At 39.2% G+C, this 15,616-nt stretch overlaps 1 protein-coding gene across 1 annotated transcript; it reads right to left on the reverse strand.

Moving 5' to 3' along the window:
* Positions 1-942: 942 nt before the first annotated feature.
* Positions 943-9,180, reverse strand: LOC112436471 (Fc receptor-like protein 5). Its single transcript, XM_076881681.1, has 11 exons — positions 8,978-9,180; positions 8,058-8,093; positions 7,558-7,824; positions 5,928-6,194; positions 5,527-5,805; positions 3,183-3,464; positions 2,104-2,217; positions 1,873-1,941; positions 1,663-1,713; positions 1,500-1,565; positions 943-1,368 (listed from the first exon to the last, which is right to left on the reverse strand). The coding sequence occupies exons 1-11, from the start codon at positions 9,012-9,014 to the stop codon at positions 1,292-1,294; spliced, it is 1,545 nt and encodes a 514-aa protein (XP_076737796.1). The 5' UTR covers positions 9,015-9,180; the 3' UTR covers positions 943-1,291.
* Between the last annotated feature and the right edge of the window lie 6,436 nt (positions 9,181-15,616).

Below are 15,616 nucleotides of genomic sequence, written 5' to 3' on the forward strand. Positions count from 1 at the left end.
TTGCTTCATACATTTATGATACCATATAATGTTTTTGTGTTTACACCATCAGGCTATAGTTTAGTTCTTCGTCATAGTTTGTTTATGTTCTGCTTCAGTTTAATCTTTCTTCTGTGTCATGGATTCAGCCAGACGCCTCCAGAAAGACCCTTTATATTGGTTCTGATTAGTATTAAGCCTGATTAACTATCACCAACCTACTTAACACTCACACATGATGACAGGCCACAGACTTCCACACTCTTATCTTCCCCACATTCCTGCAGCCAGTCTCACACACAGAGACTAATATGTTGAGGTTGGAGGTGAATGATGCCAGTGCAGGCAAAATCCAGACATTAAAACAATTTTCATTGATCAAACTAGGTTTTCTTGTTCATCCTATTAATTAGGGTCATACTTCAATTAGAATTAAACATGATTAATTATTTGGAGAATAGCATATAGATAAACATATAGATGTTAAGTCCTCGTACTCCACTTTTGAGGGTGTTTCACATACCTTGTTAAGTCTTTGTCTCTGTGGTAGGTGTTCGTTACTCCCTGTTTTCTTTTGGTAACCTTTTTTCTTATATGTTAGTGGTCAGCTTTACTTTCCCCATCATTTCCCCAGTTAGTCCCAGCTGTTCTTCCACCTGTTTCCTCTTCCTATGTTACCTTTTATGCATTTATTGTTTGAGTCTCGCCTTGTTTCTTGCCATATTCGACCCTCTTTGGTTGTGTGTCTTCTGTCTTATCTGTTTAAATTTGTTCTGTGAGTCACAGAGAATAAAACCAAGATTTTTTTTTTTTTTAAAGTTTATTTCCATGTTCTGCATTTAAGGTCCTGCTCTGTCTGCCACACAGTCATCATATGACAGAAACAGTAAACGGATTGTTCTCTTTCTTTAAAAAATGGTAAAAAAAAAAAAACAACCCAAAAAACCTAATTTTGAATTATAATGAAACACAGATTTGAATAATGAAAAACCTGATTAAAATGAACATTTACAATAAAATTAGAATATTTACAGTATAAGAAATTTTTAAAATGACAGGAGAAAGAAGTATGTACAGTTATTTCAAGTAATCTGATGGATACAAGAGGTCTGGTGTTTGCCAGAATGGGAAGTCTCTGGCAGTGTCACTTTATCTGACATGGATGGAGTGCTGCAAGAGTTTGTCTTTTGGCAAGTGCAGCATCACACAGGGTGGTCTGCAGGTGGTTCTTGTGGAGTCTTCTTTCTTTTCCATTAAATACATTTTCGGTGCTGGCTCAATCGACAATCACATAACAGCTGAAGAGCTGCTGTTAAGATTTTAGAGCTGTGGCTGAATTTGGATTGACATTATTGTAGTCAGAGCTCTCCTCTGGGTCACCACGTTGCCCTGTTGAGGTGATCAAATGAAAGCATTTCAAAACAAACTCGCTCTGTTTTGTCCACAAATGCATTTATTATCAGTGAGAATAATTACCAATGTATATTTTGCATTTCAAATCTCACATTTTGTGCACTCACTTGTCCTGTTAATGACTTCGAGCTGAATCACAGATGTGACATTGGTGTAATCACCTTCTGCTGGACCTGAAATAATAACCTGATTGACTTTCATGTTAAACACAGTTATTGTATAATCATCCAGCTTCCACAAGCTCTGTATTAATGAAAGTGTAAACTTTACCATTTTCAGTGTTTTCACACCTTCTGACTGTCTCATAGACACAACGATCACCTGCAGGTCAGAGAAAATCAGTCACTTCATGTCTGTGATACTAATTTAAACACAAATGTTCTTGCAAATAACATTTATATTAAAAGCTGCAGCAGATGTAACAAGTACAGTCTTGTTGCAAATAGGATCAGAATATTTGAAACTACATGAAAAACTAACCATGAAGAAGAGAGGAGTACACTTGCTGCTGATCTTCATCCCGATTGAGCGTCTGCTCATTAGCAGCACCTTTATTAAAAATTATAAACAATATGTTTGTTTTATGTTCTTGTGGATTATACATTCTTGTGAACAGTTCACACTTTATGACCCTGTGCTGCATCTGTTTATTTAGTCATTTTTAAAAATAAAATATCTAATATCAGAAGAAGAAAAAAAACAAAGTCTCACCTTTGAACTTTTTGCAGCAATACAAGAGCAGGAGGAAAATCAATGTAATTCCAGAAATTAGTCCAACGATCATCAGAACAGGAAACAAAGAGATTTCAGCAGTGGGGACATCTGCTGTAGTTGAGAAACATATTTAAAAAACTGGACTGAATAAGTCTGGACTGGACTATAAGTTATTATAATAACATGAGAGAAACAGATAATACACCAGTGTCTGCCAGGTGCAGCCCACACACTCTCTCCTGTGTAATTTACTCCCCATAGAAACGTTAAGCTTCTGTTTCAAATCATACTTGGGTAATGTGTCAGCATTGTGCTCTTTTTTTTCAGTAATAATAATTATACAGTAGATATTGAGCCAGCCTAGAAGTGGATTCATATCGTCATCTATTCTAAATATTGTATAAAGAACATAATGAATACTGACAAATTGAAGTAATCACTCTAATCCAGGGGTGGCCAGCCCGCGGCTCTTTGCCTGGTTTCATGCATTTTTAACAGAGTGGCAGAGTTTTTATGTTTTTGTTGAACGCATTAGCAAGCCATTCTGCCTTATATGTCAGACGTCATTAGGGCATTTCATAGCTTCAAATCTCCAGCTCCACTTCAGCTGACTCCATGCTAACATCGACCAGGAATTTTCAAAAGGGACTGAACTTCGCAGGCACAAGTTGGCCACTTTGAGAAGTCAGGCAGAAAAGCAGATACTGTTTTTCCAAAAATTTACAAAGCGCTCAAAGACCGTAACACTTGCATTGTATCAGCTGGCTTGGAACATTGCACGGGCTAAAAAGCCATACAGTGAAGGGGAGTTTGTTCAAGAATTCCTCAGTGACATTGTTGAAATCTTGTCTCCTGAAAACGACAACGTGTGTCCCGTCACACTGTTGAACACAGAATATCGGACATTAACCTGGCTATTGAATCACAGTTGCACTCTGACCTTCAAGCGTGTGGGTATTTTAGCGTCACATTGGATGAGAGTTTAGATATACAAGACAAGCCTCAGTTGTCTTACATCAGATAATGATCTTATCTATCACGTTTTGTATTTCTTGAAGAAAAAACAATAAACTCACCCCTGTGATCAATCCTGACTGACTGGCTGTCCTCTGTGTAGTAAACTGGGTTTCCTCTTCCTCCTCTGCACCTGTAGAGTCCTTCCTGTGAGACACTGATTTGTCCATTTGAGTGGAAAACTGCATCTTGTGTGGTCAGAGGTTCAGAGGAGTTCTCATCTCTGTACCAGTAGTATTTCCATCCAGATGATGATGATGAGTTCACAGAGCAGGTCAGGGTCACACTGCCCGCTACTGGAATGTCTCTCATATCAGACGTTATTTGAGCCCTTGGTTGATCTGCTGTTGAATTTAATCAAAGGGAGAAAGAAAATTAAGCCTGTGTGTGGGGTAAATATATACCACACACAGGCTGGGAACACACCACCCTTATATTATCTGCATATCTCTGTTGTATACATACTGTTCTGTGTCCAACAATACAAATGAAGGACAAACCAAATGTAAATGGTATGAGTACTCTTACAGAGACCTGTGATGCATTTTATTCTTTTAGGCAGCTGTGGCTACAACTGTAGCTGCCTCCACCAGTGTATGAATGTGAGAGTGAATGAATAGTGGTATTGTAAAGCGCTTTGGGTGCCTTGAAAAGCGCTATATAAACCCAATCCATTATTATTATTATTATTATTTTTAATTTCATTATGATTCTTCTTTGGATTTATAAAATAATACTTGTGCTTATTCTGTGTGATTCCTTCTTATTACCACAACAGAAGACACAGAACTTCTTACTAATGGAAGTTTATAATTCCCAGATCATGTAGCAGCACAAAGTAATTTGAAATAGGAACACTTTATTCATTTTTAATTTCAGACTTTCATAAAGCATTTTCATTTGTTTACATTATTTGCTCATGGCAACAGTTTGCTTTGATTAGGAAATACTCTTCTTCCTACATGATCAGAAGAAACAAATCAAATTCAAATTCAAAAATGAACATATCTCTGTATCTATAAACCTCCTGTTGAACACATACACACTGATATCAAAAACTCACACATCACTGTTTGTTCCATCAATACAACAAAATGTATAAATTTATCTACCACTGCTCATGCAAAGTTCTCAAATAAAGTGTGTGAAAGCATCAATTTCATGACAAAAAATGAAGAAAAATCTTCACACACTTCACCTCGGTTGGCAAAGCAAACCAAAAAGTCAGTCACTAAAAATGTTTATTGATGCCACCAAGTCACTCTCTCTCTAGCATGCCTCATCCCACAGTAATGCAACTGAACCAGGAAAACATTGCATTACAGTGGTGCCTCGCTTAAACGCGGTTCACCTTTCGCATCCTCACTGCTGATTTTTTTATTTTATTTTTTTATTTACAGTGCATTGTGTTCTTCGTCCTAATTGGCTGTAGACCATTGTCAATCAATCTCGTGCCATGTCTCCTGTACAGAATGCATTCAGCTTATCAAATTTACATAAATCTTCGATCGCTAGCAGTGTGAGTTTTATCCCCAACAAACACAACAATGTTGATGAAACATTTTGCACCGTCATTCTATAATACTGGACTTTTTTTTCTACAAAGGTTTGAACTTTGAGAGTGTTTAAACCAGAGGGAAAGTATGAAAATTTTAATGAGAGAAAAGTCTGAAATGTCTGAGAAAAGTGTATAAAGTGTGTAGTGGGCAGTTTTACAGCCTTAAAAAATCTATAATAATTGTAAAAAAAAATAAAGCTGAATACTTCATTGATTTCACCCATCAGTAGCTCTATCAATTGCAAAGACAACTTCAAATCAAATAAAAAACATACAAATCTTATTATCTCTAAATAATGGCTAATATAATGTGTGTAACATACTACATCTCTTTGGATTGTTACAATAAACCTGCTCATCATCTGTTCATTATTTAACTTCTGACAGTACCCGTTACTCTTTGCCAGGGTACGGACATCTACAACAGACAGGCTCAGCCCCTTTCTATAGGTGCAGAGAAAGTGCATAAACAAAAGCACACACCACAAACAACAAAGGTAGCTCATGAATGATTGGCAGGTTCAGCCCACACATTTTGTCCACTTTCTATTCCCACAGAAATGACTTCGGTGTCTGTTTGCAAAAATAATTTTTCTAACAATTTTCTGTTTATGTATTTCTGTCATTATTGTCCTCAGGTGATGGAGCAGCAGGTCAGCATTGGCGTCTCTATACCAGCTGAAAGTTCATGACACAAAGTGGTGACAAACTGTCTACAATGAGGCTACTATCAGCTGCAGCTCTTTGTCTGACTAACAATGTAACATGCTTTGTAGACCATTGAATCCATCCTGTGCTGACCATGATGACATTTGTCAAATGGAGATCACACAACAAACATGACTTACTTGATGCTGACAATGTGAAGGCTTCACTCCACTCTGTTGAAGAATATGAGTCATCTCTGCGTCGACTCTTACACATGTAGTCTCCACTGCTGGACTCAGAAACTCTGAATGTCACATCATTATTGTGTGTCCACTGTGTGGGTGTCCTGGGTCCTCTCCATTCATACCACCACTCAGTGGTTTCACCTCCTTCCTGCACCTCACATGTCAGAGTGATCGTCTCACCTCTGAATATCTGAGGCCAGTTGGGTTGTTGTTTTACAACAACTTTATTGGAAACTGTTTACACATATTAACAGTTGAGATACAAACAGAAACATGAAATCAACACAGAAAACTTCACATTGTGTGTTTGATAATCATGAGTGAATGTATATTTCAAACTAAATGACTGAACTCACAGGTTTTCTCAATGGTGACATCATCACTTATATCAGTGTAGTAAACTGGGTTTCCTCTTGTTCCTCTGCAGCTGTAGATTCCTCCTTGAGATACTCTGATATCTCTGTTTTGTTGATCTCTGATTTGAACTTCAGAGGTTGTTTGGGTTCGTCTGAACCACTCATATTTCCATCCATCAGAGCTCTGCACAGAGCAGGTCAGTGTCACACTGCCCCCTACTGGTATGATTGTTGTTCCTGCTGTCAGTGTGGCCCTGGGTTTACCTGCTGTTATCAAAAAGACAAAAAGAAAACACAAAGCCATTGAACAACATTTTAAAATATGCTTTCATTTTATTTAAATTCCAACTTCCAAGAAGAGATGTCTTTGCTGAGCACGCATCATTCTCAGGGACTCCTCTCATCCTGCCAATAAACTCTTCCAGCTCCTCCCCTTCAGCTGACGCTACCGGACCCTACAGACTAAAACCAGCAGGTTTATGAACAGCTTCTTCCCCACTGCTGTCACCTTACTGAACTCAGTCCCCAGCTGAACCTTTCCATCCACACCCACTTATCCCTCCTAATGACCATGATCATGACTGTCATTCATTCTCAACATTCACCATATGCTTACATTGGTTACTGCTATAGTTTAGGACACTGAATCAGTATAGTCTCTGGTATAGTGCGTACACTGTTCACTATTATAGTCTATTCAGAGCGCTACGCTTCCACTGTGAATATATTCATAGCACTCTGTAGATCTGTTTACCATATGTAGCACATCTGTATATATTTAGCAAAGCTTTATATTTGTTCATAGTACATCTGTATTTCTGCCCGTCTGTATAGCAATATAGAACATCTGTATACTATATAGATCATCTGTATATCTGCTCTCTCTGTACATAATCTGTTCATAACTATCCCACCATTGATTTATACTACCCTTATCTGTATATAATTGCTCCCATTTTTTAGCACTTACTACTCTTGCACTCTGATCAGATGCAAACTGTATTTCCTTACCCTGTATTTATAAATGTGTAATGACAATAAAGTTGAATGCTAATCCTAATTAAATTTTTTTTTTAAATACAGTTTAAGATCATTTTAATTTTTTCTGACATAGTAAGAGAGCTACAATTTTGAGGTTAGTCGGGTAATTCAGGTTGTAGATCTCTAAATAAGCACAGTACAAATGTTTGTCCATTCTTTGGCCTGAAGAAGTCACACTGAATGTAAACTAATGCAGTTCACTGTTGAAGGAAACACACTGATGGGTTCAGAGGGATCTGCCTGGTTTCACATTTAGATAACAGAAACATCGTCACCTTAAATTATGTGGAGATTTGATGTTTCTTTTTTTTCATTATTTAAATTAAATTTCATCCACAGTTATTCTTGTTATACATTAAAACATGCACATGTTGTAATGACAAAAAATATATTGTCTGAGTATTTTGGTTGTAGTGTGTACTGTCAACAAAGTTAGGTAAAATGCAAGGATCTTGGTTAAAGTTTAAAGTTTCAATACATTGGAAATAAAATAGTTTCAATGAAACATTTATTAAACACATATATTTTTTTATAATTCAGATGAGTATTTTAACTGGAGTCATCACATTATTAATCACTGAGGACTTACCTAATACAGTTACAGAGACAGTATTACTGTTCTTTGTATAATCTGACCACTTTGAGCTGCCATAGCACTGGTATTTACCACTGCGATCTGTAGATCTCATTTCTAATGTGTAGACTTTGTATTCACTGTAGCGGACAAAGTCTCGACCATCCTTGTTGATTGCATAATACCAGTCAGTGTCTCTTCCTTCATTCATGTCACACTTGAAGGTAACAAACTCTCCAATGAAATAACTGGATGATTTGGGTTCAATAGTTAGCACAGCAGCTAGAATCCAACACAAACAGACAATCAGACAACAGACAATCTGAAACACTTATTTAATGCTCAAGGCAAGACATTGATTGATAACACTTTATTTATATTCACACAAAATGAAAATACAGTGATAAATCAATAAAAAGAAACACAAATAGGATCTGCATTAGAGTCATACAGGTTGAGAATAATCTTTATTAAATAAAAAGGAAGAAATAGAAAAAGGAAAACTGTTCAGTCACCTTGAGCGTGTCCACTGCAGAGGAGCGTACAGAGCACTACAATAAAGACAGAAACTTCAGATATTATCAAACTAAAGACACCAAAATGAAACATAAATAAAAAGCTGTTGGTAATGATGTGTCTCATTTCTTGAGGCACATGATCAATAGTCAGTTAATGACCTTCTTAAGGAACAATCCCACTAGGGTTTAAAGTCCAGTCGCTTTCTTACCAAGCTCCTTAAAACACTTGGAGATTTTCAATGTCTACTATGATCTGAGTCAGTGCACTGAAATCTAATCCAGTCAACAAACAAACATGGTGAAAAAAATCTGAAAAATTAATGCCATTGACAAATTGCAGTGAGTCACTTCTGTCAATAAGAATTTGTCTAGAAGGTGATATTTGTTGATCAACATTGACATATTTTAACTAATTTATGTGTCTTCTACATTTAAACCTGCCTACTGGGAGTTTTTTTTTAAATCTCCATTTATGGCTGGATGAGCTCTAATCTTCCTTTAGGAAGCAAGTTTCATTTAGTCAGGAGTAGGATTACCTGGACTAAGGAAGCAAATTTCTGTTAGTCTGCATTAAAAGGCCTATTTTTAAATCTAGCACTGGCTTTAATTACTGCCTTTATGTGTTTAATAAAATGTAACCATGATTGGTTACATTTTATATTACGATGTCAAAAGCATCAAAATATCACTGATGGAGAAACAAACCTTTCTTAGATAAACTAAACCAGCTCAACTCTGATCTGAGTCAGTGCACTAAAATCTAATCCAGTCTACAAACAACCATGTTGGTAACAAACATGAGAGTCCTCTGATCACATGACCTGAAATGGTACAAATGACTGATGCTCTGTTCTTCTTACTAAAACATGTTTATGGATCAGTATGAATCAAACAATAGAAGTCAGTGATGTACTCACAGAATAGGCCCAGCTCACAGAGCAAAGTGGCTCCCATCCTCACATCCAGCAGTGACACGTCTGAAAACTTCTACAACTTTCTGTAAAGAGAGAGAGTGAAGCAGCAGCACAGCAGATACCAAAGAGTTGTGAAGGAAACAATGACTTTTTAATACTTCTTCTCTCTGCTTCCTTCCTTTTACACAGAAATAACAACTTAACATAGTCTGACCACCACATCATGTGATACATTTATACTCTCCTGCAGAAACATATCAGGAAGATTTTTATCAGAATGGCTATAAAAAATATATATATATATACTGAAACTAAACAATAATAGCTTGACTGAGTGCCCAAAATGAGATTTAACTGTGAAGTACTTTAGTTCATTTTACAGCCCAGAAACACAACGAGAAACATTGTTCAGATTCAGATTGCTAACAAGTATCTATCAGGCATTAGATATTAAAGTAACAGCGACGGATATTTTGTTGCCTTTGTCTGCTGCTTGTATGCTTGGTTTGATTATTATGAGCTTTATCACCAGTAATAATTACCCTCATAAACACTACATGTATACATCATTCAGATCGTTTTAAACTGCAGTAGATGCATAAATGAAGACAACTGATTAAACACAACCAAGACAATAAACTTTTACCATTCCCTTCCTGTCACAGATGTAGTCATTGAGTTTGCTGCTGCTCCTTTACAAGGAGATGACGATACACTAAATATTGATGCACAAAATCATTACATTGCTTCAAATATACATTAAATAGATTTGAGGTGAGCCCCCATACCAGCTGATAAACAGAGATGTCATACTTACTGACAGCAAATGTTCACAGCAGATGTTGGTAATCCACACACTTTCCCACACAGCAGTGAAATCAAGAACTGACAGTAATTTTATTTTTATTTCATTAAACTAATGCAGAATCCTTTAACATATCTTTCCACTGTGGTGACATCTTAGATTAGTCATAAATTTACTCACAGAAAGTAAGCGTGCACTAGTTAAAATAGAAATGTGTCCTTAACCAGAAGTGACCGTGAGACCAGATGAAGTCCTGCCCCCTTTCTCAGCTCCTCTCTGTTTTCTTAGAAGTAGTTGTAACTGCTGTATTAATAAATAACGACAGTGCCTTTTAGCTTCACTTAGTAACTAAAAAGCACACTTACACACTTAGTTACTCATTTCCATGGCTAAATTTTTAGATAGCAGAGCACAGCTGCAAACAAAGCAGCTGTTTATATACTTGAATGTGTTTTACAGAATTAACGGTGTAAGTCAAATAAAGGAAGCAATAAGAGGAAGCAAGCAGTTCAGCAAGGCAGAGTTAGCATGGCAATCTGATAACGTACAGTTATTGGTGAAACACAATTGTGCTTCCTGCACCCTTTACTTCATAAGATGGTGGACTCCAGCTCGTATTGAGGCGATTTGCTGCTGAGTGTGAAGAGGAGGGAATGAGAATCAGCACCTCCAACTCTGAGCCATGATTGACACTGGATAATTGTTGAAGTCATAACTGTGGTTTAGGGATGAGTTCTGGCCCAAAGCACAGGATTTTAAGGATCTTGCGGCAAGAGTGGAGTGGGAGATTGGCAGGTGGATTGGATGATACTGTGTGACATATGCAGTGATATGGATGCAGGACCAGTGTGGTGTAGTGAAGTGAGAGCTGAGTGTGAAAGTGAAGCTGTCTGTTGGCAGGTTGATTTATCTTCCTACCCTTGTGTGGTCACAAGCTCTGGGTAGTGACGGAGAGAATGAGACGGAAGACATTAGCTTCCTCTAAAGGTGCAGTTAGAGAACATATCTTGAAGCAAATCATAAATCATAATGTTATTTATATATTTATATGTATATATGTAGTATGTAGCTGGAGCTATAATATACTATGTAATAATGTGTGAGTCACAGTGAACTTTCACAAAACTTCATTGCATAGATTTTATTTTTTATTATTTAAATTGAATTTTTGTAATAATAAGGTTCCACATGTCAGTGTTGTCGGGGGCATTAGTCAGTGGGACACCGCTAGCAAACATGTTGCATATGTGGAGGTTCCCAGACAGAGTTGCATGATCTCCACACTGGTAAGGCACATTCGCTGTAGGTCCTCTCCCTGTACTAACTTATAAGTTTAAGTTTGGTGTTGCTTTACTAAGTGTTAGTTCTTAGAGCTAAATGTCCCCAAAGTGCTTTTGATTACTTTTAAAGGGAAAAATAGTAATTGAATCTGACTTTTATCCTTTATAACACCTATTTATGTGTTTTTCACCTGTGCTAAACAGGGATGAAGAGAGGCCTGCTGCTGTGTGTTTCCCTGATTGTGTTGCTGCATTTTGTCTTTTAGAGTTTGTAGAGATTTTGTTTTATGTGTATAATGAGTTTGTCATCTAAAGCTGCACGTTAAATAGTATTTTCAGCCATGTTGGGAAAATTTACTCTTGTATCTATAGGTTTTTTGTAATTGATCCATCTTAGCGGGGATTTAAATATTATAACTGATTATCAGTAGTTTGTTTTTGAGTATACTTCCTCATCGTATCAGAGGTGGGTCGAATATCCAAAAATTGTACTCAAGTAAGAGTAGCATTACTTTAAAATATTATTACTCAAGTAAAAGTGAAAAGTAGTTGTCAAAAAAGTTACTCAAGTAAGAGTAAAAAAGTACTTGGCGAAAAGACTACTCAAGTAGCGAGTAACTGTTTGAAATGTCCGATTTATTTTATAAATAAATGCTATCAGACAAAGAGAAATAAATAAATATACAAATTTGACCATTTTCAAAAGGAATATATGTAAAAAGATCAACAAAATAAGGCACAACAATTCTAATTTCCAGATTTCAGTTTTTCACAACATAAAGCTTTTTTCACCAATACCTACAGTAAATAATATAAATATATAAACAGTGCAAACAATTTCCAGTGACAAGATATGCTGTAAACTTTATATTCACTTTTGCTCCAAAGGGCACAGCAGCCTCAGAGAAAACAGAACGAGGCATCTTCAACATAAATACATACATGCCTTCATACAAGGCAGCTTAGAATTTTATCTGGATATGTGGGTTAACTCTGCAAAGAATTTTCCTCACATCAGCAGAGGTCAGACAGAGAACCTGGTCGTTATGATGGGGGTTGAACTTCCTCACCAGCACATCATTCTGGGGATCAAACCATGCGCTGCGTGTCACCGCTGTCCTGGAAGTGGCTGCGGATCTTTCTGCCATGCGCGCACTTCGCTGCTTTGATGGTTTGAGACAGTTTGGCCCTTGCTGTTCCCAGGGCCCCCTTGTCACCTGCTCTGAAGGCAGAGTCTTGAATCCTTAGCAGGTCACGCACTTCTGCAGTCATCCACGCTTTCTGGTTGGTCTGTATTACAATGTCCCTGGAGTAAGTGACATCATCGATGCACTTCCTGATGTAGCTAGTCACAGATGATGTGTACTCCTCCAAGTTGGTCCAGTCGCCATTTGTTGTAGCCTCCCTGAACATGTTCCAGTCAGTGTGCTCAAAACAGTCCTGGAGAGCAGAGAGAGCTCAAGTAGGCCAAGTTCCCACCTGTCTCAGAACCAGTTTGGAGTGTCTGATGAGTGGTCTGTATGCCGGAATTAGCATAATAGACCAGTGGTCTGAGTGTCTGAGGTGGCGGCGGGGCTTCGCTCTCTGCACACTGGGAATGTTTGTGTAAACAAAATCCAGCATGTTTTGCCCCCGTGGCAAAGTCAACGTGTTGATGGAATTTTGGGAGGACTGACTTGAGATTTTGCGTGATTGAAATCTCCGGCGATAATAAACAGTCCATCGGAGTGTGAGTTCGGGAGCTCACTGATCAGCTCGCAGAGCGCCTCCTTAGTATTAGCGCTGGGTGGGATGTACACTGCTGTAATGAGCACAACAGTGGCGAGTTGGCGCACAGTTGGCGAGCCAGCAGCCAGGAGTTATTGTGAAACTGCATGAGACTCATCTTATTAAGTATTACAACGATAAGAAACAATCAAAACCTAGTTTGACAAAATGGACGTAGTACTTAAAGAGGCAATTAAAATCCCTAACGCAGTAATCATAAAAGGGCTTACTAACAGCGACCTCGATGACGAAGTAGCTATTTACCTGGGGAAACACGGTTCAGTTAACCGCCACATCCGTATAGATGATCCGCATTCTGAATTTCACAGGCAGATGATAGCTGAATTCAATCATGCCAGCACAATGGATACTTTGAATCCCCTTTTGCCGCAGACTATCCAAAGGTTTGCTCAGCCTGAAGTCACGTTTGAGATTAGGAGTTTAACTGTGGTGTATGCAGCAAATGCAAGGAATGTCACCAGAGCATACATGAGACAACTGTCTGAAATGGCCAATCTTAGTGGCCACTCGCTAGAAAACATGCTCAAAGAGGGGCTAGCTAACTTAAACGCGCCCCCTCTATCCTCTCAGCCTACAGTTTCTCCCCCTGTTGACAGAGGCATGCACAGGGTGATCATTCCCCCAGTCAACCTGCTGCCGATTTCTCACAGTCTACGGATTCGATTCCAATCTTAAATCAAAACCTGATCGATCTTGACTCACCGACCCAGTTCCATCCCACACTTGAGCTTAACCCGCCCAATGTCTGGCGGGTGGTAGTTGAACATGTGGTGCGCAGTAGTGAAGTTTCTTCACACTCGCCCATGCCGAGTAGGATTAGAGCTTTCTCTGGGCGCATTCCCCGCCCTAACAGTGAAGCTGATTGCGACGCCTGGCGCACAAGTGTTGAAGTCCTCATGAGTGATCCAGTCGTTTCTGACTTGAACTGCACACAGAGGATACTTGACAGTCTCCTGTCGCCTGCCACAGACGTCACTAAGCATTTAGGTCCAAATGCTAGACCCTCTGAGTACCTGAGAGTACTCGATTCTGCGTTTGGAGCCGTCGAACATGGCGATGAGCTCTATGCGCGATTCATGAACACACTACAGAATGAAGGAGAAAGACCATCAGCCTATTTGCAAAGGTTACATGTCTGTTTGACCAAAGCAATGCGACGAGGAGGTGTCAATATGTCAAATTTTGACAAGCAATTGTTAAAGCAATTTATTCGTGGCTGTTGGGAGGACAGTCTCATCAGTGACCTCCAGCTAGGACAAAGAAAAGAGAGCCCACCTTCGTTCTCTGAGCTACTCTTGCTTCTACGCACGGAAGAGGACAAGCAAGCCTCAAAAGTCCGTCGTATGAGACAACATCTTGGTCAGAGCAAACCTGGCCCTAGCAATCCAAAGCACCGGGCCATGTCAAATGTACAAACAGCAAGTAGCTGTGAGTCCGACCTCGATGTGTTAAAGAAACAAATTGCTGATTTGAGTGCACAACTTAACAGTTGGAAAATAGAAAGCCAAAAGCAAAATCAGCCCAAGCACTCAAAGTCAAAGTGCCACACAGTTAATGCCAAAGTTGAAGTTTACCCCACGAAAAGGAAGGCTTCGACCACACAGAACTTTGCAAAAGCCAATGCAAAGCCGCGTCCTTGGTACTGCTTTCACTGTGGTGAGGACGGTCATATTGCCTCATCATGTGAAAACGAACTAAATCCATCCTTAGTGGCCACGAAGAGAAAACAGCTGAGAGAAAGGCAATCTAGTTGGGAAGCATCAACTAGGGCCAGTGATGAGCCGCCTTTAAACTAATCCCAGCCTCCAGTGTGGGACAAGTGGGGGCTGCCGGAGACAATTCTCGTCCCAAGCCACAATGTGCTTTTTCAAAGGAAGTTCAGTCAAAAGCGCCGTCTATACACCTTCCAAAGGGTTTGGTCGGAACCAAAACTTCTGCTACTGTCAACATCGCTGGCAGAGAAATGAACTGTCTTCTTGATACAGGGTCACAAGTGACAACTGTGCCTCAGAGTTTTTATGAGAAGCATCTCTCAGACTTGCCTATAAACCCGTTGGGCGATCTCCTGGACGTAGAGTGTGCAAACGGCCAATCCGTCCCTTATCTAGGTTATGTAGAACTCTCAATCACCTTTCCCAAGAACTTTGTGGGTTCGGATATTAGTGTTAATACCCTAGCATTAGTTATCCCCCCTCTGCGAGCCGAGGCGCGAGAACAGATCTTGATAGGTACAAATACCTTAGATGCCCTTTATGCGGACTTCCATGAGTCCAGTGCGAACTTTCAGCCCGTCCCCCATGGTTTCAGAGCGCTCCTCAAAATCCTTGGAGTACGTTGAAAATCCGCTAGCAATTGCAGCCTTGGGTGTGCAAAGTTAACGGGTAAAAAGCAAGCCGTGGTGGCGGCAGGGCAGACGGCAGTTTTAGAAGCTTCGGTGTATATTCCCAACTCCATTAATGAGAAATGTGCAGTTGTCGAATCGTCATCAGATTTTCCCTTGCCCAGTGGTTTGCTTGTGTTAACTGGTCTTGTCAACCTGCCAGCCAAGCAGCCTTGTAAACTGCCGGTTGTAGTGAAAAATGAAACCGACCACGACATTGTTGTCCCGTCAGGCCGTGTGCTAGCCGACATTAATGCCGTGACCAAAGTCATATGTAAAGAACAGACAGAGAAGATGTCAAACTCTTCAGACCACTCAGGAAATTCTTCTCAACCTGAAGAAATCAGTTTCGACTTTGGAAATGACTTACCTGATGAATGGAGAAATCG

This window comes from Maylandia zebra, linkage group LG3 (assembly GCF_041146795.1).
Source record: "Maylandia zebra isolate NMK-2024a linkage group LG3, Mzebra_GT3a, whole genome shotgun sequence".
Taxonomy (NCBI): Eukaryota; Metazoa; Chordata; class Actinopteri; order Cichliformes; family Cichlidae; genus Maylandia; species Maylandia zebra.

Excerpts from the sequence above, each read along its gene's own strand:
- LOC112436471 (XM_076881681.1), bottom strand. The coding sequence starts at position 9,014 with ATGGGAGCCACTTTGCTCTGTGAGCTGGGCCTATTCT. Across the intron at positions 6,195-7,557 it reads TGTCTCTGTAACTGTATTAG|CAGGTAAACCCAGGGCCACA; the intron begins GTAAGTCCTCAG and ends TTTTGATAACAG. Across the intron at positions 1,369-1,499 it reads CGAAGTCATTAACAGGACAA|GGCAACGTGGTGACCCAGAG; the intron begins GTGAGTGCACAA and ends TCACCTCAACAG.